Source organism: Globicephala melas, chromosome 19 (genome assembly GCF_963455315.2).
Source record: "Globicephala melas chromosome 19, mGloMel1.2, whole genome shotgun sequence".
Lineage (NCBI taxonomy): Eukaryota > Metazoa > Chordata > Mammalia > Artiodactyla > Delphinidae > Globicephala > Globicephala melas.
The window spans coordinates 5,872,363-5,894,437 of NC_083332.1; the positions used below are offsets into that span (position 1 = coordinate 5,872,363).

At 48.3% G+C, this 22,075-nt stretch overlaps 2 protein-coding genes and 1 long non-coding RNA gene across 3 annotated transcripts in view; 1 reads left to right on the top strand and 2 right to left on the bottom strand.

Annotated features, from left to right (window-relative positions):
* Window positions 1-2,182: 2,182 nt before the first annotated feature.
* On the bottom strand, window positions 2,183-13,639 carry LOC115850809 (sialic acid-binding Ig-like lectin 5). Its single transcript, XM_060289189.2, has 8 exons — window positions 13,141-13,639; window positions 12,647-12,955; window positions 12,385-12,432; window positions 9,737-9,994; window positions 9,367-9,651; window positions 8,962-9,058; window positions 8,530-8,611; window positions 2,183-2,973 (listed from the first exon to the last, which is right to left on the bottom strand). The coding sequence occupies exons 1-8, from the start codon at window positions 13,637-13,639 to the stop codon at window positions 2,797-2,799; spliced, it is 1,755 nt and encodes a 584-aa protein (XP_060145172.1). The 3' UTR covers window positions 2,183-2,796.
* On the top strand, window positions 12,585-15,235 carry LOC138842432 (uncharacterized). Its single transcript, XR_011376988.1, has 3 exons — window positions 12,585-12,711; window positions 13,676-13,930; window positions 14,117-15,235. It is a non-coding gene; the product is annotated as an uncharacterized lncRNA (long non-coding RNA).
* A 3,871-nt stretch (window positions 15,236-19,106) lies between these two features.
* Window positions 19,107-22,075, bottom strand: part of LOC132594009 (myeloid cell surface antigen CD33-like) — a 9,826-nt gene continuing 6,857 nt past the window's right edge. The window contains exon 7 of the mRNA XM_060289479.2: window positions 19,107-19,515. Coding sequence (XP_060145462.1) covers window positions 19,342-19,515 — 174 coding nt within the window. The 3' untranslated portion in view covers window positions 19,107-19,341. The remainder of the gene's footprint in view (window positions 19,516-22,075) is intronic.

Here is a 22,075-nt window from a genome sequence, read left to right on the forward strand (position 1 = left end):
CTCTGAAAACACAAGGCTGGACACAGTACTGTCCCTGCCCTGGGGAAGCTTATCGTTTGGTGGAGATCAGAGTTAGAAACTTACAAGGATCATCTTTTTAAAGCTTAATGTAAGTTTTATTCAAGAGTAATAGTCATATAGAAAAGAGCACACATCATAATTGTTTGACTCAAAAATGTTTCATAGGGACTTCCCTGATGGCGCAGTGGTTGAGAATCCGCCTGCCAATGCAGGGGACACGGGTTCGATCCCCGGTCCGGGAAGATCCCACATGCCACAGAGCAACAAATCCCGTGCGCCACAACTCCTGAGCCTGTGCTCTCGAGCCCGGGAGCCACAACTACTGAGCCTGTGTGCTGCAACTACTGAAACCCTGGTGCCCTAGAGCCCACGCTCCGCAACAAGAGAAACCACTACAGTGAGAAGCCCACGCACTGCAACAAAGAGTAGCCCCCGCTCGCCGCAACTAGAGGAAGCCCGTGCGCAGCAACAAAGACCCAATGCAGCCAAAAATAAATAAAAATAAATTTGGAAAAAAAAAAAGGATAGGAGTAGGACCCAGTATTTAAAAAACAACAACAACCTTTCATAGAGTGAATATATCTGAGCAATGAATGCCCAGATCAAGAAACAGATCCTTACTGGAAACCCCAGGATACCCCTACTGCCCTCCTACAGCCAGTACCCACTGAGGGTAACCAGTATGTGGACTTCTAACACCTAAGATTAGGGTTTTTGATTTTTTTTTCAGCTGCGCCACATGGCTTGTGGGATCTTAGTCCCCCAACTAGGGACTGAATCTGGGCCCTCAGCAGTGAAAACTGCTTTTTAACTTTTTTTTCCTTTTTTTTTTTTTTTTGCGGTACGCGGGCTTCTCACTGTTGTGGCCTCTCCCGTTGCGGAGCACAGGCTCCAGACGCGCAGGCTCAGTGGCCATGGCTCACGGGCCCATCCACTCCGCGGCATGTGGGATCTTCCCGGACCGGGGCACGAACCCGCGTCCCCTGCATCGGCAGGCGGACTCTCAACCACTGCGCCACCAGGGAAGCCCCTTGATGTTCTTTAAGGAAACATTTTTTATTGTGATGAAGTACCCATGACATACTGGTTTAACCATGTTTCAAGTGTACAATTCAACGGCGTTAAGCATATTCACATCGTGCAACCATCACCTCCGTCTGTCTCTAGAACCTTTTCATCCTCCGAAACTGAAATTCTGTACCCACTAAACATGAACTGTCCACCGACACCCCCAGTCCCCAGCCCCGGGTAACCACTATACAGTACTTTTAAAAACATTGTGGTAAAAAAAAAAATAACATAAAACTTACCATCGTGACCATTTTTAAGTGCACGGTACAGTAATGTTAATGACATGCACATTGTTGGCCATCAAATCTCTACCATGTTTTCATCTTGCAAAAATGAAACTCTACACCTATTGAAGAGCAATTTCCTAACTCCCCTTCTCTGAGTCTCCCCCAGGGCCCCTCTACCTTCGTTTCAGAGTTTGATTTCCTTAAATACTTCCTAGAGCTGGAATCATGCAGCATTTGTCATTCTGTAACTGGTTTATTTCACTTAGCGTAATATCCTCAACACTTGATTTCCTTGACATTATTTTTATTACCTTAGCCAGTGTGACTATGCAGTTGGCACCACTGTGATTTTAATTTTTATTTCCCTGACAGCTACAGAAGTTGAATACTTTTCTCTATGCTTATTGGCCATTTGACTATTTTGTCTTTCTGTTCGGTTGTCTGCCTTTTTCTAATGGATTCGTGGAAGCTCTTTACATAGCCCTTTAAATTTTTTTTCAAATTTATTTATTTTAAAATATATATATTTATTATTATTATTATTATTTTATTTATTTTTGGCTGCGTTGGGTCTTCGTTGCTGCACGCGGGTTTTCTCTAGTCAGGGTGAGCAGGGGCTACTCTTCGTTGCGGTGCGCGGGCTTCTCATTGTGGTGGCTTCCCTTGTTGCGGAGCACGGGCTCTAGGCATGTGGGCTACGGTAGTTGTGGCACGCGGGTTCAGTAGTTGTGGCTCGAGGGCTCTAGAGCACAGGCTCAGTAGTTGTGGCGCATGAGCTTAGTTGCTCCACGGCATGTGGGATCTTCCCAGACCAGGGCTTGAACCCGTGTCCCCTGCATTGGCAGGTGAATTCTTAACCACTGTGCCACCAGGGAAGCCTTCAAATTTATTTTTAAATTATTTATTATTAAAAAAATATATTCATTATATATCCTGGGTGTCCTTTGTTAGATACATGTATTGGGAAATATCGTCTCCATCCAGAGAGGTAAATTTAGATTTACTTAAAAAAAATAATACATGTTTTATCTCCTCCCTCCCGGAAAAACAAACGAACAAAAAATAATTCATGTTCTTAAAAACAGTGAGGCAAAACAGAAATATGTGGCAGAGCTGACATCTCCCTCCATGCTGAGGCTAACTTAACACATAGCAATGTAGTTAGCAACTCCCAAAGTGCATTTTTCCCACTTAACAATGTACCTAATGGATATTATCCCCATTTTACAGAGAAGGAAACTGAAGCACAGAGAGGTAAAGTGATTTGCCTGATATAACACCCTCAGGGCTGCCAGGGTCTGGATTTGAACCTAGGACTCTCTGTGCCCTTCAGCCGCTCCAAGGAGCTTCACCTTCTCATTCATAAGCTCTGGCTCAGAGGGCAGCCAAGTCCTCAAGAATCGGTGCCTGGCACACATTTTCTTCAGAGATGCGTTTTCTGGGCTCCAGCCTGGTTCTGGGGTTGGGGGCGGGGGCATCATTTCTGGATCTTGATCTCTGAGTACTCAGTGGTGTCCTGAAAGTTGTGGGTCCTCAGCCTGTGGAAGTTGAGGGTGGCGTAATGGAGCTCCTGCTCCTTCCCTGGGGTGGAGGTGGCCGGAGCTGGGGTCTGGTAGTCCGAGGGGCTGTCTGAACAGGATTCATTGAGGTGACCCTGAGTGGGACGAGAGAAGAGCTTCAGAGCTGGCTGTTGAGGTCTGGAGAAGGGAACCTGGGGCTTGAGGGGGGCAATTATTCCCTTATCCATTTCACACCCATTTCCTGAGGATTCACTCATTCACTCACTCACTCATTCATTCATTCCTTTAATCATAGTGGTCTGTTCTTCTTGTTTCTCACCCCACTGAATGCTTACAACTTCCCTCCACGGATGATATAAATGTTATCCTCATTTTACAGTTAGGAAAACAGACCGAGTGAGCAAGGTGAAGTGATTCTTCCACAGACAAGATCCCTGACCTTGGACAGTCTATGAGGACAAGGGGACTGTATGAAATTGTTGCGCACTCAAAACTTATCGAATTGCAAATTGTGATTTGATGGACAGAAGCAGGGTGCTGTGGGTGAGAGTCACAGAGGTCTGCAGGAGACCTGAACTACCCTCCAGGGGCTCACAGTGTGGTGGGGACAGGCCTGTGATTATTACAGGGATGCATGACGACAGTCGGTCTGGTATAGGGCAGGGGAATATTTAAATGACATAAATTGGCATGACATTAAAAAAGAATGAAATAAAACAGAAACAGACTCACAGACATAGAGAACAGACTTGTGGTTGCCAAGGAGGGTGGGGTGGGGGAGGGATGGATTGGGAGTCTGGCATTAGCAGATGCAAACTATTATATATAGAATGGATAAACAACAAGGCCCTACTGTATAGCACAGGGAACTAAGTATCCAGTGATAGGGCTGCCCTGGTGGCACAGTGCTTAAGAATCCGCCTGCCAATGCAGGGGACATGGGTTTGAGCCCTGGTCCGGGAAGATCCCACATGCTGTGGAGCAACTAAGCCCGTGCGCCACAACTACTGAGCCCACGTGCCACAACCACTGAAGCCTGTGCGCCTAGAGCCTATGCTTTGCAACAAGAGAAGCTACTGCAACGAAAAGCCCGTGCACTGCAACGAAGAGTAGCCCCCACTTGCTGCAACTAAAGAAAGCCCACATGCAGCAATGAAGACCCAACGCAGCCAAAAATAAATAAATAAGTTCATTAATTAAAAAAAAGCAATATCCAGTGATAAACCATAATGGAGAGGAATATGAAAAAGGATGTGTGTGTGTGTGTATATATATATATATATATATATATAAAAAACTGAATCACTTTGTTGTACAGCAGAAATTAACACAACATTGTAAATCAGCTATACTTCAATAAAATACATTTTTTAACAAAAGAAGGAAATAATGCCGTTTTCAGCAACATGGGTGGACCTAGAGATTATCATACTAAGTGAAGTAAGTCAGACAGAGAAAGACAAATATCATATAATTTCACTTATATGTGGAATCTAAAAGAATGATACAAAAGAACTTATTTACAAAACAGAAACAGACTCACAGACAGAAAGCAAACTTATGGTTACAGGGGAGGCAGGGAGGGATAAATCAGGAGTTTGGGATTAGCAGATACACACTATTACATATAAAACAGATAATCAACAGGGTCCTACTGTATAGCACTGGGAACTACGTATAATATCTTTTAATAAACTATAATGGAAAATAATCTGAAAAAGAATATATATATAGGAATCACTTTGCTGTATACCAGAAACTCACACAATATTGTAAATCAACTATAGATCGATAAAAAATAAAAATAAAAAAATTAATTGGGGCAAGAAAGATGACTGAGGGCTTGACCAGTGCAAATGGGATCAGGACAGAGGAAATCTCGAATGCAAACGCACAGTCACAAAGAGTGAGCCCTGCCTGGAGATATAAGGATCCTGGAACCACTTCCAATATGGGGCAGGGGCAGGGGGATTTGCACACCAACAAGCACGTCTGCAGCACCAGCTGGGTGTCCTACCATTCAGCTCAATTCTGACACTGTTAAGGGCTCGGTCCCACAAGACTGTCCCACCCTCAACCTCACATGCCAATCACAAGTCCGATTCTCACCTGTGCTTCTGACCAGACAGCTGTCGATCAGAGATTCCCACAACCCCTCTCCTCAGATTCCATTCATTTGCTAGAGCAGCTCACAGAACTCAGAGAAATATTTCACTTATTAAATTAGCTGTTTTTTTTAAATTAAAGTATATAACTCAGGAACAGCCAGATGGAAGAGATGTGTAGGGCAAGGTATAGGGAAAGGGTGCAGAGTTTCCATGCCCTCTCCGATTGCTTCAATCTCTTCAAATCTCCACTTGTTCACCAACCTGGAAGCTCTCTGAGCCCCATACTTTGAGGGGTTTTATGGAGGCTTCATTCCGTAGTCATGATTGACTGAATCATTGGCCCTTGGGGATTGAACTCATCCTCCAGCCCCTTTCCCATCCCTGGAGGTCAGGTCATTGGACTGAAAGTTCCAATCCCCCAATTGCATGGTTGGTTCTCCCAGCAACCAGCCCCCATCCTTAGGTGCTTCCCAAAAGTCACTCCATGAATATAACAAGAAATACTTTTATCACTCCCATCACAGGAAAGTTCAAGGGTTCTAGGAGCTCTGTGCCAGGAATAGGGGATAAAGACCAAATATATATTTCTTATTATAAATCATAATATCATAGAATATAATCAGCTCATTTTGTGGGGAGGGACAGGATGCCGGCTGGAGAACTTGGCAGGGGACAGATCACAGAACACCAGACTGAAGAATTTGGTCTTGATTTCCTAGGCCTGCGCTGTCCAGCGCAGGAGCCCCCAGCCACACGTGGCTCTGGAGCCCATGAAACGTGGTGAGTCAGAACAAAGATGTGCTGAGTACAAAAGGCATACTGGAGTTCAAAGTCGAGAAAGAAAGAAAGAAAGAGAAAGAAAAAAAGAAAGAAAAAAGAAAGAAGAAAGAAAGAAGAAAGAAGGAAAAAAGAAAGAAAGAAAAAAGAAAGAAGAAAGAAGGAAAGAAGAAAGAAGGAAAGAAAGAAAGAAAGAAAAAAGAAAGAAAAAAGAAAGAAAGAAAGAAGAAAGAAGGAAAGAAAGAAAGAAAGAAAAAAGAAAGAAGAAAGAAGGAAAGAAAAAAGAAAGAAAAAAGAAAGAAAGAAGGAAAGAAGAAAGAAGGAAAGAAAGAAAGAAAGAAAAAAGAAAGAAGAAAGAAGGAAAGAAAAAAGAAAGAAAAAAGAAAGAAAGAAGGAAAGAAGAAAGAAGGAAAGAAAGAAAGAAAGAAAAAAGAAAGAAGAAAGAAGGAAAGAAAAAAGAAAGAAAAAAGAAAGAAAGAAGGAAAGAAGAAAGAAGGAAAGAAAGAAAGAAAGAAAAAAGAAAGAAGAAAGAAGGAAAGAAAAAAGAAAGAAAAAAGAAAAAAGAAAGAAAGAAAGAAAGAAGAAAGAAGGAAAGAAAGAAAGAAAGAAAAAAGAAAGAAGAAAGAAGGAAAAAAGAAAGAAAAAAGAAAGAAAGAAGGAAAGAAAGAAAGAAAGAAAAAAGAAAGAAGAAAGAAGGAAAGAAAAAAGAAAGAAAAAAGAAAGAAAGAAAGAAAGAAGAAAGAAGGAAAGAAAGAAAAAAGAAAGAAGAAAGAAGGAAAGAAAAAAGAAAGAAAAAAGAAAGAAGAAAGAAGGAAAGAAAAAAGAAAGAAAAAAGAAAGAAAGAAGGAAAGAAGAAAGAAGGAAAAAAGAAAGAAAGAAAAAAGAAAGAAGAAAGAAGGAAAGAAAAAAGAAAGAAAAAAGAAAGAAAGAAGGAAAGAAGAAAGAAGGAAAGAAAGAAAGAAAGAAAAAAGAAAGAAGAAAGAAGGAAAGAAAAAAGAAAGAAAAAAGAAAGAAAGAAGGAAAGAAGAAAGAAGGAAAGAAAGAAAGAAAGAAAAAAGAAAGAAGAAAGAAGGAAAGAAAAAAGAAAGAAAAAAGAAAGAAAGAAGGAAAGAAGAAAGAAGGAAAAAAGAAAGAAAGAAAAAAGAAAGAAGAAAGAAGGAAAGAAAAAAGAAAGAAAAAAGAAAGAAAGAAGGAAAGAAGAAAGAAGGAAAGAAAGAAAGAAAGAAAAAAGAAAGAAGAAAGAAGGAAAGAAAAAAGAAAGAAAAAAGAAAGAAAGAAGGAAAGAAGAAAGAAGGAAAGAAAGAAAGAAAGAAAAAAGAAAGAAGAAAGAAGGAAAGAAAAAAGAAAGAAAAAAGAAAGAAAGAAGGAAAGAAGAAAGAAGGAAAAAAGAAAGAAAGAAAAAAGAAAGAAGAAAGAAGGAAAGAAAAAAGAAAGAAAAAAGAAAGAAAGAAGGAAAGAAGAAAGAAGGAAAGAAAGAAAGAAAGAAAAAAGAAAGAAGAAAGAAGGAAAGAAAAAAGAAAGAAAAAAGAAAGAAAAAAGAAAGAAAGAAAGAAAGAAGAAAGAAGGAAAGAAAGAAAGAAAGAAAAAAGAAAGAAGAAAGAAGGAAAAAAGAAAGAAAAAAGAAAGAAAGAAGGAAAGAAAGAAAGAAACGCAGGAAGGAATGAAGGAACAAAGGAAGGAAGGAAGGAAGAAAGAAGGAAAGAAAGAAAGAAAGAAAGAGAGGCTTCCCTGGTGGCGCAGTGGTTAAGAGTCTACCTGCAAATGTAGGGGACATGGGTTTGAGTTCTGGTCCCTGGAGGATCCCACATGTCATGGAGCAACTAAACCCGTGAGCCACAACTACTGAGCCTGCACTCTAGAGCCCAAGAGCCACAACTACTGAGCCCGTGTGCCACAACTACTGAAGCTCTTGCGCCTAGAGCCCGTGCTCCGCAACAAGAGAAGTCACCACAATGAGAAGCCCACGCACCACAACGAAGAGTAACCCCCACACGCTGCAACTAGAGAAAGCCTGTGTGCAGCAACAAAGACCCATGCAGCTAAAAATAAATAAATTAAAAAAAAAAAGAAAGAAAGGGGGAGGGGGAGGGAGGGAAGGAAGAAGGAAGGAAGAAAGAAAAAGAAAGAAAGAAAGAAAACAGAGGAAGGAAAGAAGGGAGAAAGAGAGAAGGAAAGCAAGTAAGAAAGCAAGAAAGCAAGAAGGAAAGAAAGAAAGAAAGAAAGAAGAAAAGAAAGAAAGAAAGAGAAATCTCAATAATTTGTATGTTTATGTTGACTGTTGATGACATGATGTTTGAAATAACACTTTGGCTACGTTGGGTTAAATAAAATATTATATTAAAATTGATCTCATGTTCCTTTCTACTTTACTCACGTGGCTAAGTTTTAAGTTATATACACGGCTCGCATCATATTTCTGTTGGATCTAGACAGTGGGGAGTAAGCACAGGGCGACCGAAGGACAGCCGTTCGGGGAATTTCTTGCCGAGAGCTTGTTCGGGGAGGAGAGATGAAGCCAGTGACCCGGCAGAGAGAATGTGAGGGCTCAGCAGGGAAGGGGCCAAATGGAGATGAGCTTTGCTAAAAGGAAGATGGACAGGACTTGGGCAGTTCTTGGCTCTGGGAAGTGATGGAGGGGAAAGAGGAGAGTGACTTGAGTGCAACAGGAAATTCAGGAGGAAGAACAAATTTGCAGGTGGGGAGGACGAACTCATTTTTTGAGGTGCTGGGTAAGCTGCTACGGACCCTGTTAGGGGAGAGGTGTCCAGTGGAGACACTGGATGGAAAGTTGCCCACATCACTCACCAGAGAGATGGAAGTCAGTGCGGGACGGACGCCGTCTCTGCCTGATGCCTTCTCCGCTGATTTCTTCCTGTAGATCTTCACTCTGAAAAGAGAGACCAGGGCCTTTCTTGGCTTGGTGGACTCACTGCATGGAGCTGAGAAGGACTGACTGAATGCAGGCTGGCGTCCAGCTGCAGAGACCATGACCAGAACACCTGTTCCCTCCTCCAGGATGGCTGGCACCAGAGTCCACACTTGGCCAAGATGTCAGGAGGCTGCATTCCTGATGCCGCTTTGACTAACGGCCCTCCTTCCTGGCTTCATCACTCTACCAGGGCCCTCAGCTCTGAGCTTTGAGTTTTGAAAATTTCTTTAAGTCTCCCCCTCCTTCGCCCCTTGCCCCCCACACCACCACCTCGGGAAGTCTTGTCCCAAACTGCGACCACCACTCACACAAAGAAGATGAGGCAGAGGCAGAGAGCTAGCAGGGCTGTGACGCCGGATCCCCCGACGGCCCCCCAAACCACACCGGTCCTGGGTGCTGGCCTCCCTGCAAATAAGAGACTTGGGGTGACCTGCAGTCTCCCTAAGCAGGCACCTAAGTGACGAGCCTTCTCAAATCCATGACCCACGAGTGTGCCCACTTCTATCCAGGACTCTGTCCTTTGTCCCCCATCCTTCTATATAATTGTAGGTTCCTGTGTCCCCAGCCCCCACCCCAGCCAACCGACAGAGGACCCTGAACTCTAGTTCCCCTTTTGCCCTGAATCAGGCCCATTTCTCTCCCTCTCAGTATCTTCTAGGACGCAGACTCGTGTGTCCCCTTTCCCCGGACACGGCCCTTCATAGCTCCCAGACCTGGCAGCAGCAGGACAGTGGCGCTCTGTTTCCCGTGGCCGTTCTGGGCCTCGCAGCTGAGTAGGAGGCCAGAGCTGAGCCCCTCGCGGAGGCTCAGGGAGCTGTTGGCCCAGGGCCCAGCCAAGCTGGAGGTGACCTTGAAGGAGGCGTTGCTGAAATTCCCCTCCAGCAGCCCCTCCCCCAGCCGCCAGCGCAGGGAGGGGGCCGGCTGGGCTCGGGAGGAACAGTCGCAGTGCAGACCCTCCTCCTCCTGGGAGCAGGAGGGTCCCTGCAGCTGCGGGGGGTCTGTGGGGAGAGATGGGAGGGATCAGAGGAGACTCTCCCCTCCCTAGAACCCAGGGGTCCTTCCCTCAGGTGTGTTCCAACTCACTTTTCACAACGAGGCTCAGAGATGCTTCCTGAGAGCCTAACGGATGCTGAGCTCGGCAGACATATTTCCCATGGTCCTCCAGTTCCACCCGGGGCAGCTCCAGGACCCCTGGGTTCGAGGAATTGGAGGGGCTCAGGGTCAGGCTCCCCCGGATCCAGCTCATCCTGGCAGGAGGGTTGCTGTCGGCAACACAGTCCAGGCGTAGGAACTGGCCCTCCTGGACTGGGAGAGATAGGCTTTGGCCCAGACTTTCAGGTCCTGGCAGGACAGAGAGAAAGCTAGCTTCAGTCTGCCTGTCTGTTTGTCTGTCTCTTTCATTGCCTAAGGGTTCATATCTTCCTGTTTTGTAGCACTTGTCAATTTCCTCTGTGTAAAAACTCCCATCTTGGCCAATTTCAAGCACCTAATTTGAAGCCTCTGAACCCAGAAGTGGGAAAAGATGGACACAATGGCACAACTGGCTCTCGCCAACCAGTAAGAGCTAGTCCCAGTACATCACTGAATGCAACTTAAAAAAAAAAAAATGGCGGGGGTTCCCTGGCGGTCCAGTGGTTAGGATTCCGTGCTTCCACTGCAGGGGGCACAGGCTAGATCCCCGGTTGGGGAACTAAGATCCCACGAGCCACGCGGTGCGGCCAAGAAAAATGGCATGTTTTTGCCTAGCAAAATCACCATACACTAAGTCAAAAGCCCAAGATTAGGATGAAAATAAATCCTCTCAACTTATACACAGATGATTGCGTTAATATGAAAAGAGTTTCTTCAAATCATCAAGAAAAAGACCACAAAGAAATAGGCATGGGGCTTCCCTGGTGGCGCAGTGGTTGAGAGTCCGCCTGCCGATGCAGGGGACACGGGTTCGTGCCCCGGTCCGGGAGGATCCCACATGCCATGGAGCGGCTGGGCCCGTGAGCCATGGCCGCTGAACCTGCACATCCGGAGCCTGTGCTCCACAATGGGAGAGGCCACAACAGTGAGAGGCCCGCGTACCGCAATAAAAATTAAAAAAAAGGAATACACATGGTTTTTAAACACAATGAAAGATACCCAACCTATTCACAAAATGATGATGCAAGTTAACATGATAGTGTATTCACTTATGGTATCAGCAAGGATGAAAATGTTTAGCAGGGAAATAGACACATAGCAGGGGGTAGCGTAAGCAGAACACCTTCCATGTAGCTCGATTCGGCAATATCTGTAGAAATTACAAACATGCCCTTCGATCTAGGACTTTCTTCTGTCTCAAGAGTAATCTTCCAGACCCACACATTTGTCTTGTCTTTGCAAAGGATGGGAAACACCGTAGTTTTCCACTAACAGGAGACCTATTAAGTACTTTATCATATAATATACTTCTAACTGGAAAACCATGGGGTCATCATTAAGAATGAAGAGGGTTTCCTAGGTACAGATACAGGAGAATCTCCAAGATATACCAAGTTTGAGAAAAAGGCGAGTTTAGTTTGTAGAAATGTACCAACGTCACTTCCTTAGTTGTGACAAATATGCCACGTGGATGGAGGATTTTAATGATGAGGAGAGAGATTTGTGGAAAGTCTCTGTACCATGTGAGTCTAAAATTACTCCATATGAAAAGTTTATTAAAAAATACTAATAGAGATGCAAAGCATGTGGGTAGTATGATCTGCATATATGTGTGTGTTTTAAAATGTACATGTGTGGGTTCTGTTCGAAAAGATAACCAAGAGGGGGGATACACAAGTGCTGAATACTATTTCATTCTTGTTAAATTGCGCTAGGGACTGAACTATGTTCCCCTCACATTCATATGTCAAAGCTCTAACCTCCAATATGATGGTATTTGGAGGTATTTGGACGGGTCTTTGAGAAGTCATTAGGGTTAGATGAGGTCATGAGACTGAGATTCTCACGATAACGTTAGTGTTCTTATAAGAGATACCAGAGAACGTAGACAAAAAGCAGCCGTGCACAAGCCAGGAAGCGAGCCCTCACCAGGAACCCAATCAGCCGGCGCTTTGAGCTCAGACGTCCCAGCCTCCAGAGCTGTGAGAAATAAACTAGTTTTTAAGCCACCTAGTCTCTGGTGTTTTATTATGGCGGCCTGAGCTGACTAACACACATGGTATGCTTATTCTTTTCTTTTCTTTTCTTTATTTTTTTCAACTACGTTCTACTTTTTGTTTTATTTATTTTGGCTGTGCCGTGCGGCATGCAGGATCTTAGTTCCCTGAACAGGGATCGAACCTGCGCCCCCTGCATTGGGAGCGTGGAGTCTTAACCACTGGACCGCCAGGGCAGTCCCGTATGCTTACTATTGTAAACAATAACATTAAAATGAGGGAAGGAAACTGAAGGAGTAGGTGGGGTCTAGATCCTAAGGAGAATGAGGGCAGGATGTGGGACAAGGATGGAGCCCTGGCAGTGGGGACAGCCACGTCCAACAGACAAGGAAGAGGCCACGCGATACCCCATGAGAGCAGGGCCAGCGAAAGGGGGAGGCCAGTGCGTAAGCTGATGAGCCAGTGGGGGTTGTCCCACCTCTGCTGTCCCCTCCCCGGGCCTGAGCCTCTCTGCCATCTGAGTTCTGATCCCCAGCTCTGCTCCGAAGGGCAGAGACACTTCCACTTCCACCACACCCCTGGAGAAGAGAGGTTTAGACCTACCTGTGTCTTCCTTCCGGAACACTCTGACGGTCGGCTTCTGGGGTGCATCTGGACAGACAGACATAACAGTCCCCTTTTCAGCGGCAGGAAGGTAGGCATTGGCCCTTTTCCCCAGAGACACTAGAAATAGGAAGAGGGTGGAGTAGTGTCCTCTTTCCTTCCTCCCCAGTTCCAGCTTGCAGGGCTCAGCATGCAGTAGCCCAGGCCCTCCCTCCCGTCCCCAACGCCCTCCGCCCTCAGGGACCCGGTGTCCCGCGCTCACAGGACACGTTGAGCCTGATGGTTCTGTCTGCGCTCACGCCAGCTCCGGGGAAGGTCACTCGACAGGTGAGGTTGGTGCCGTGGTCCTGGGGCCCCAGGGTGAGCGTGAGCACCGAGGAGTGGGGGCCCTTGGGGTGCAGGGAAGGGAGGGCAACCCCGGTCCAGGAGAAGGTGTGGGGTGTCCCCCTCTCACAGGCCCATGGCACTGCACAGGTGATATTCCTGGGGAGGCCAGATTCTAGGGTCCCCTGGACGTGGATGTCGGGTGTCTGTGTCAGAGCTGAAGAGGAGAGAGAAACAGACCCAGGCCCTGGATGGGGGGCCCCGAGTGTGCCCCTCAGAGCTGTCTCTGCCCCAGGCCAGCCGCAGCGGCCTGTCCTCCTAGGTCCCCTTGGGCCCCTCCCAGGATGAGAAGACAGGAGGTCCCCTCCCAGCCCTGCCCTGGGGGCCCTCAGGGCCCCTGTGTGTGTGTCCTCTCCTTGACACAATCCTTACCTGTTACATGCAGGTGGAGCTGGTTCTCTAAATAACTATATTTCACAGTAGGCCCTCTCTCCACCCTAAAGAAGTATGTCCCCGTGTCTCCCTGCCGTGCATCTCTGATGTCCAGGGAGCAGCTGTAGGTCCGGGGGTCTCCAAGGAGGTGGAATCGGCCCTGGGTGTCCGTCAGCACCTCACGATCTGGGTTGTTTGTGGCCACTAGACGATCCTGGCGGGTTCTGGCCCCTTCCTGGAACCAGTAGCCGAAAGCTGGGACAGAGTCGTCCCAGTCGTCCCGGGGATACTGGAAGAAGCAGGGCACGCGGACACACAGGCCCTCCTGCACCGTCACAGGCCCCCGCACCTGCAGCCTGTATCTCTTGTCTTGATACAGGGACCCTGCGTAGGAATAACGATCAGCGGCAGCCCCTGCCCCGCCCACCCGTCTCCCCGCAGCCCACCCACATGCCCACAGCAGGGACAGCAGCAGCAGCGGTGGTGGCAATAGCAGCATCTTTGGGGTAAGAGTGATGGGGCCTTTGTGTCACAGGATTGAGAGGAAGCCCCCACAGGAAGCCCAGAGCTGAGGTCAGAAGGTAACCGACCACAAAAGAGGAACTCCGCACCCACATGCTGCCGGAGCTGCGTGGACCTTGGAGAGTCACCACTTCTACTTTCCATGTGAGGCCCTGGTGAGGGTCGCGAGCAGCGAATACAGCCCAAAGGCGTCTCCCGGATCCCTGTCCACAGCCTGTCCCTCCCACACCTCTGTCCGCAGGAAATCAGGCCGGTCAGTCCCCGCCAGGTGTGAGATGCAGGAGGGGCAGCCGGGAAGGCTCCATGCATGAAAGACGGGGATGGGTCCCGCCAGGGCGAAAGAGGTTGTGATTAGTCACTGGAATTGTAACAGGGAAGAGTCAATCCTGACTCCGTGTTGGATCTGTTTCTTCTACTTTAACCTTTGCTTTCCACTGCTTTTGTTCATTAAAAGGATACTGTCTCTACATAATGGCCTGCCTCGGGGAGCCCTGCCCCTCCGCCTGAAGGTTAAAACAAAGTGGCTTCGTTCAGGGAAGCATCTGGGCGCTGTTCCACCCGTGGATGGCTGCAAGGAAGAAAAATGAACGCATTCCCTCCCCGAGGCTGGCCATTCCAGGAGATGTTTGCTAAGCTTGTGGCCTTTTCACTTTACTTCCTCATCTCCTCTCCCTCTCTGTGCTGTAAAAGAAATTGGCATCCAAACCCCAGTCAAAAGGTTCTTCAGAGACACTAGTCTGCCGTCTTCTAGGTCCGCCAGCTTTCTGAATAAAGGTGTCATTCCTTCCCTCAACACCTCATCTCCGATTCACGCGCCCGTTGTGAGGCGAGCAGAGCAAGCTTGGACTTGGGAACAAAATGAACACGACAACGGCACAGGGGCACCTCTCCTTTCAGGGGAGTGGAGCACAAGGCAAGAATGCGGCAGACGTTGTCTCCACCCTTGAGAACTTCTCCAACGCCCCAGCTCCTGCTGATACAGTGTGAGATAGGGGCAGCCCAGATAGAGGCTAGGAGGAAACCCCATCGCTCCGTGCAGCTAGAAGGCGAGTTCCCAGGTATAAATGGACAGAGAGGATGAGACCAGGATCCAGGAGGGTGGCCACCAGGACATGATCCCACAGGGGGTCCTGAGGCTTCCTGACCTGCTCACGGCCCCCTGCCCCAGGCCTCCCTGCACATGCCAGGCTTGGGCGCCGGGCACTGGGAGCAAAATGGCAGCCAGCGTGGCCCTGGGGGGATGCCAGTGTTTGGAGGTAGGTGGGCCCCGCCCTTCTCCCTTCCAGGCCTCAGTTTTCTCATCTGTCACATGGAAGGATCACAATGTTCAACCCTCGTCTGTGGGAGCATCTGACACAAGGACAGAGGCGGGCGTTTTCTACAGACTCTTCTGTGGCTGTCTTGCAGGTCAGGTGTCTGGCCCTGCCCATCCCTCAGGGGTCACTCTGAGTCCCACGCTCAGTGGTGGTCAGCGCTTCCCGGGGGCTTCCTCCCCTGAGGGCTTTCATGCGGGGCTCAGGGGCACAGGCTCTGCAGCAGATGGCTCTAGGCTGGCGCTTGTTTCCCTAATCCTTGCTGTGCCACCTTGGGGAAGCGCTTAACCACTCTGTGCAGAGGTGTGCCTATGCTCGCACGGCGTTGGAAGCTGGATTGTGTCACCCCCCAGATTCCTATGTGCACGTCCTAACCCCCAGTACCTCTAAGTGTGACTGCATTTGGAGACAAGGCCTTTAAAGAGGTAATTAATATAAAATCAGGTCATTGGGCTGGGCCTTCATCTAATAGGACTGGTGTCCTTGTAAGAAAGAGAGATTAGGACACAGACGCATACTGAGGGAAGACCACGTGAAGATACAGGGAGAAGACGGCCATCTACAAGCCAAGGAGAGAGGCCTCAGAAGGATGTCTATATAGGTGTGACTGAATCACTTTGCTGTACAGCAGAAATCAGCACAACATTGTAAAGCAACTATACTTCAATTAAAAATTTAAAATAACAATAATAAGAAGCCAGCCCTGCTGACACATTGATCTCAGACTTCCAGCCTCCTGATCTGTGAGAAAATGAATTTCTGTTGCTCAAGCCGCCCAGTCGGCCGTACTTCCTTACGGCAGCCCTAGCAGGTGAACCCACGGGGTCACCCCGAAGATTCGACGTGTTCGTACAAGTGGAGGGCTCAGAGCAGCCTAGAGCAGCCCAAACTGACGCAGCCCACACAGTGGCCCGTGGTCAGCCTGCAGGATGGGGCCACTCCAAGGACAGGAGGAGAAAAGGGAATGAAGGAGGTGGTAACCCGAGGACACCTCGGCTTCTCCTGCTCTCAGAGTGGCGGCAGGGAGCGGTGGCGTGAAGCGAGATCTTAGTTCCCTGCCCAGGAATTGAACCTGGGGCGCCTGGATGAAAACCAGGAATCCCAGCCACCACACCCCCTGGCCCTTGCCGCCAGTGAAAAATGCATCTCTCACGGAGGCAAAACTGTAAAAACAGGTACAAAGCTTATTATCAGAGACACAGCACAACAACAAGGGGGAGAGCACACAGAGACACAGTTTGTTTAGTTAAGATAGAAGCCGGGCAGAGACGCACACCCGGAGGGAAAGGGTGTGGGCGTCCCCCCAATGAGGAAGAGCCCCATAAAAAGGCGGTTACGTCATTCATGTAGGGCAGTTCTTCCGGGTCTTTGTTTCCCTTTGGCCAATTATCTGGTTTCTTTTTCCACACCTGACCTGCCCTAGGACCCTCAACAGCATGCGTGCGCAGCTTTTTTCCAAGATGGATTCCAGCCCAGAGGCCTATGGGACGGCCTTAGCCTCACATGTTATGGGGTGGCGCCTCCCCCTTTTTGACCCCAAGGAGCCTCTCTGCGCATGTGCAATGTCTCCCTTGCCCCAAGGGTGGCAAATGCATGGCCTCGTGACCTTTTAACAGGGTTTGTCCCACTCTGTTCCTGCCATAAAAATGTCCAATGTCTGGTTATTTACCCTATTATTTCTGTCGCTGGTTTTTATATCGAGGTGCAGATCTCGAAAGATAGACAGGAGTCCGGTCATATATGGAGTCCTGGAGCCTGTTCCTCTCGTGCTTCAGGAAATGTAAACAGGGGGCTGGGAATGAATGTCCGGCCTGGAGCCCATCTTCTTCTCACCCCAGGAAGTGTGAACAAGAGGCCAGTTGTAAATGTCTAGCCTGGAGCCCATCTATCTCCTGCCTCACTCCGAGCACCGGCTCTGATCTCTACTCGCTCTTACTTCACTCTGGCCACGCTTCCGCTCCCCTCCCCAGGCCAGGACGTGCTGAACAGGCCGCTGTTCGGGCAGGTCCCTCCACTGGCTGAGCTGGTGGCCGCTCCTGCCCCCTGGGTGCCTGTCTCCCATCTGTTGAGCAGAGTGTCCTGTGGGGTTGGGCTAAGGCGAGGCCACCACTGGAGGAGAACCAGCCAGGGTCAGGAAGGGGGACGGAGACACAATCACAGTGGGGCGTGGCCTGGGCTGATGCAGCGGGGAGGACGGGGCTGCGGGAGCCCCAAGGAGGGAGGAGGACAGAACCCGGATGATGGGACAGGTGAGTGCATTCCTGACACTATGATGATAACACTTGACTGTTTCTCAGTCGGGGTTTGGGAAACGGTGGGTGTGAGTGTTCATCCCCGTTTGGCTGTAGGAACTGGGATGCCCTGACTCTGCATTGTTTTTCCAGTCCTGGGGTCCTAAGGCAACCTGCCTTCTTCTTACCACTTTCCAGAATTCTCCTTTGGCTGTGTCTTGCACTATGCGCAGGGTTTATCGTTGTGAACAGAGGGAGAAGCAGGGAACAATGGGCCAGTGTCCTCTTGCCTGGGTTGGAAGGCTAACCATCGACCGTTAATGTGATGAGTCGCATCACGCAGGCTGACGTTATCATAAACGGAAGTCTGACCTAACTGTCCTTTCTGGGTGGAGGCGCCGGGTTTGGGCGCCTTTTCTTACACCACACCAGAATCTTTCATCTGTTCAAGTGTCACTTTAGAAACTGGGGCGTCATGCATGGTCCCTGCCATGCTTTTGGTGCTGCTGGTCTATTTGGGGCTGTTTTTGTTTCAACTGATTTGCAGTAAAATTAGAGTGTTAGGCTTTGTAGGAGGACGTTTCCAAGCTCTCGCTTCCCTCTACCTTCTCAACCCAGACTATAATTTTGAACGCACTTTGAAGGATAAGAAGGTGTTAGCCAGATGACTTCATGGGGCTGGGTCTTCCTGGAAGGAGAGATGCAGGTGCTCAGAGACAGTGAGGGATGCATCGGAATGGGTTCTTAGAGAATGGCTTGAGGGATAGGTGGTTTGGGGTACGGTGATGGAGAAGCAGATTGGGTGAGACTAAGAATAACCTAGAACCTACAACCCTGGGGCTGCCTGTTCTTGTGAATAAAGTTTTGTTGGCCCCCAGCCACCTTAATTCGTTTGCAAATTGTCCACGGTTGCTTTTGCACTACAGTTGAATAGTTGCAACGGAGACCCTATGGCTTGAAAAGCCTAAATACTTACTATCTGGCCCTTTAGCAGAAAGGTCTCCTGACCCCTGACCTCAAACGTCAGGTTGAGAAGCTTGTAAATTATTCTTTGGGCTTGAGGAGAGAGCGGTATTTTGGCTGTGGTCAGCTCTAAGATTTAGGAAATTCTCTAAATGTTATTACTTGATTTTGGCTATAGCAGGACTAGTAGAAGACAGGGAGGGTGGAAAGGGAAGATTCAGGAATGGCAGGAGATGGTGCTGGAGGTCCAGTCAAGGAAGGGATCCATGGGAGGGTTTTGAGTAGACAGTGAGACTGACATGTAGGCGATGTGGTGCCCGGGACAGGACATACCCAGCCTCTGGGTGAATTGAGCAAACAAACAAACAAAATGTTGCCTGCGGTTTCAGTAAACAAAGGATGTTGTCCGCCATTAAACAATCAACCACTGCGGTCTCCCCCGAAGGTGTGCCCTGAGGGGAATTCAGGACCAGAAAAACACGATCCTGGCCCTAGAGTGTTAAGCTGCATCTAAGGACTAATTTCCAGTCAGCTCAGACTGTGCATCCTCCCATACACAGAAAAGCTCTAAAAGCTCCAAAGTCATTACTCTGATCGTCTGATGTTTGTGGTTGGACATCTTTTGATGTTCGACTACATGTTTGTTTGTTTGTTTTCAGCAAAAACACTTTATATCCTGGCTCCTCCCTGACCTCTTTGGAGCAGCTCCTCAGAGCTATGGGAGAGGCTCTCTCCCAGGCTATAGTCCTCAGTAAGGTCCCCAAATAAAACATAACGTGCAACTTTTAGGTTGTGAGCTTTTGTTCCGTGGACAAAGGTCACAATGTATGAAGACTTCTGTTGCATATTTGGTACTTTCGTTTAATCCTCACAACAACCTTGTGATGCTGGACCTCTCACATCCATTTCACCAAAGCAGAAAACCAAGACATGGCGGGGTAAGGTGCCGCGCATGATATCATACTCTTGCTGAATGAGAAAACGTGGGTTTGATGCCAGGTGTCTCTGAATGCAAAGCCTAAGATAGTTCCAATAGAGCAGGAAAGGCACTAACAGTAGTTCATAAACCCATCACCTACGGGGATGTTAAGTCTCTAAGGATTAGCCTGTGGGTCCACCTTCCCGTAGAGGAAATGGACGTCGTGCCTGAGGCTGATGCCGCGTGCGGTCCCTCACTTGGTCCTGATCTCCGTGTATTCTGAGTGGGCGCTCTCCTGAGGATGACGCATCCCATGGAAGCTGAGGGAGGCGTAATGCAGCTCTTCCTCCATCCCCGAGGTGGGGGTGGCCCCTGCCGAGCTGGTGGGGTCAGGAGGATCCTCTAACTTGGACTCTCGCCGGTGATCCTGGATGGAGAGCAAAGGAAGGGGTCAGATCAAGGTAGTTTCGGGGGTAGAAGGGAGAGAGGGTCCAGGAAGTGAATTTGACTCTGGGACAGAGCATCTATTCATTCTTCCATTCTGCTACCAAACGTTTCTGAAGGTTCCATTGATTCAGTCATCCAACAAATATAACGCTATAGATGGTTTCCCAGTTCTACTGAGCACCCACACAGACCTATGGAGGAAATATTACTACGTTACAGGGAGAGAAACGGAGTCTCAGAGAGGGTAGGTTCTTCCCAAGGTCACACATCTATTGATCACAAACTCAACTCCTGGCCCTCTGAGGTTTCCTGAGGTTTTCCATAAACAGGAGGGTGTTTATGGAAAAACTCACTTCTCCTGTGTGTCTCTCCTTTACTCTCGCACTGTTATCACACTCGCAACACTTCTGTCACCAGATGCGTGGGTTCTTTGTACCCCCACACCAAGGAATTCTCCCACACCAGCTGGGTGTCCTACAGTGTAACTCAATTCTGATACTGTCTGCCTGGAGATAGTGTCAGATCCCACAGGTTGAGGGCTCAGTCCCATGAGACTGCCTCCCCCCCACTTCAGATGTCAATCACAAGTCCAGGTTGTCACCTGTGCTTCTGACCAACTGGCTATAAATCAGAGGTTCCTATGGCCTCCTCCTCAAGTTTGATTAATTTGCTGGAGTGGCTCACAAAACTCAGGAAAACCGTTTACTTACTAGATTACTAGTTTATTATAAAAGGATATAGCTTAGGAAGGCGTGAAAAGTCCGATGAAGAAACACACAGGGCAAGGTATGTGGGAAGGGGTGCAGGGTTTCCGCCCCCTCTCAAGACACATCACTCTCCCAGCACCTCCACTTGTGCACCAGCCAGAAGCTCCCTGTGCCCCACACTATTGGGATTTTTATGGCGGCTTCGTCATGATTAAGCGATGCGTCTCTCCAATGCATCAGCTCGTCACAACCTCTGAGCCCAGCACTTGTGGCTCCCTCTGTCTAGAGCCCTTCAACGACTCTCTTTCAGGGGCTCCCACTGTGTTCCTTCACTTGCTGCAGGGGTTTTCTCAAAGACTCCCACCGCCAGAACTGTCCCTCCCATTGCATCTCCCTCCATAGCTCTCATTTCCTGTATACTTTCACTACTCACCTGTTCATTGCTTTCACCACAACCGCCCCACTCCCCTCAATAAATGTAAGTCCTTGACAGCAAGGGAAATTTTCCACTGTCTCTGTAAAAATACAGAGATTACCCAAGTGCTCAGAACAATCAACAAGTGGGAGATAGTTGCTGAAGGAATAAGTGGATGCATGGGTGATGGATTCGCTCAGAGACCTCAGTGATGGCCACATTAGCCATAGGTCAAGAAATAAATGAAAGTCAGGGATCAGAGGATGAGCATGAGTAGGGCTGGTTGATACGGACACGGGAGGAGAAGGGGGCAGATGGGCAATGATTCTGAGGGGCAAAAAGCTTACTTTGCTTGAGCAAGCCTGTTTGGAAGAAGTGCAGCATCAAAGCTGACTCTGGTTTTCCTGCCCTAAATGTCAGTCAAGTTGTTTGGCAGTGCGGAGAAACAGTGCATTTCAGACTTGGGCAGGATGGGACGACTGTCTAATACAGATGCAGGCAGTGCAGATGCAGGTCATGCAGGTGCAGGTAATGCAGACGCAGGTAACGCAGATGCATGCAATGCAGGTGCAAGCAATACAGACGCAGGCACTGCAGGTGCAGGTAATGCAGACGCAGGTAATGCAGATGCAGTCAATGCAGGTGCAGGTAATGCAGACGCAGGTAATGCAGATGCAGGTAATACAGATGCAGGCAATGCAGATGCAGGTGCAGGTAATGCAGGTGCAGGCAATACAGACGCAGGCAATGCAGATGCAGGTAATGCAGACGCAGGTAATGCAGATGCAGTCAATGCAGGTGCAGGTAATGCAGACGCAGGTAATGCAGATGCAGGTAATACAGATGCAGGCAATGCAGATGCAGGCACTGCAGGTGCAGGTAATGCAGGTGCAGGCAATAGAGATGCAGGCAATGCAGATGCAGGCAATGCAGGTGCAGGTAATGCAGATGTTTGGGGGAAGGTGGGGAGGCTTCAGCGGGATAAGAGCTAAGTGGGGAGCTCAGCTCAAAGGGCGTGTTTGTATTAAGCTGTATTTAGAAGAAACACAGACATGCTTTGCAGTGTATCAGTGCAGGAAGAGGTGATGGGGGAAAGGGATAGATCTCTGGCTGGGAGTCAGGAACAAGAGTCCCAGTGATGAATTGGAGAACCCAGCAGAGTATGTTTAGGGATGTATTCACCATGTGTTTCTGATGTTTTGACAACCGGGGCTCTGTTAACCCTCGAGGGATTGCCCCTGCCAGTGCTAGTCAAGTTCTAGAGATTCTAAGGGATCTGCCTGCAAGCCTGCCCTTCATATTGCAAACCGATCAGCCCAAACCACTTCCTTTATCAAACTCTTACTCTCTGGACCGTTATCCTGCTCTCATCACCCCGGGGCCAGGTACCAGAAAACCAGAGACAACCCCTACACCCC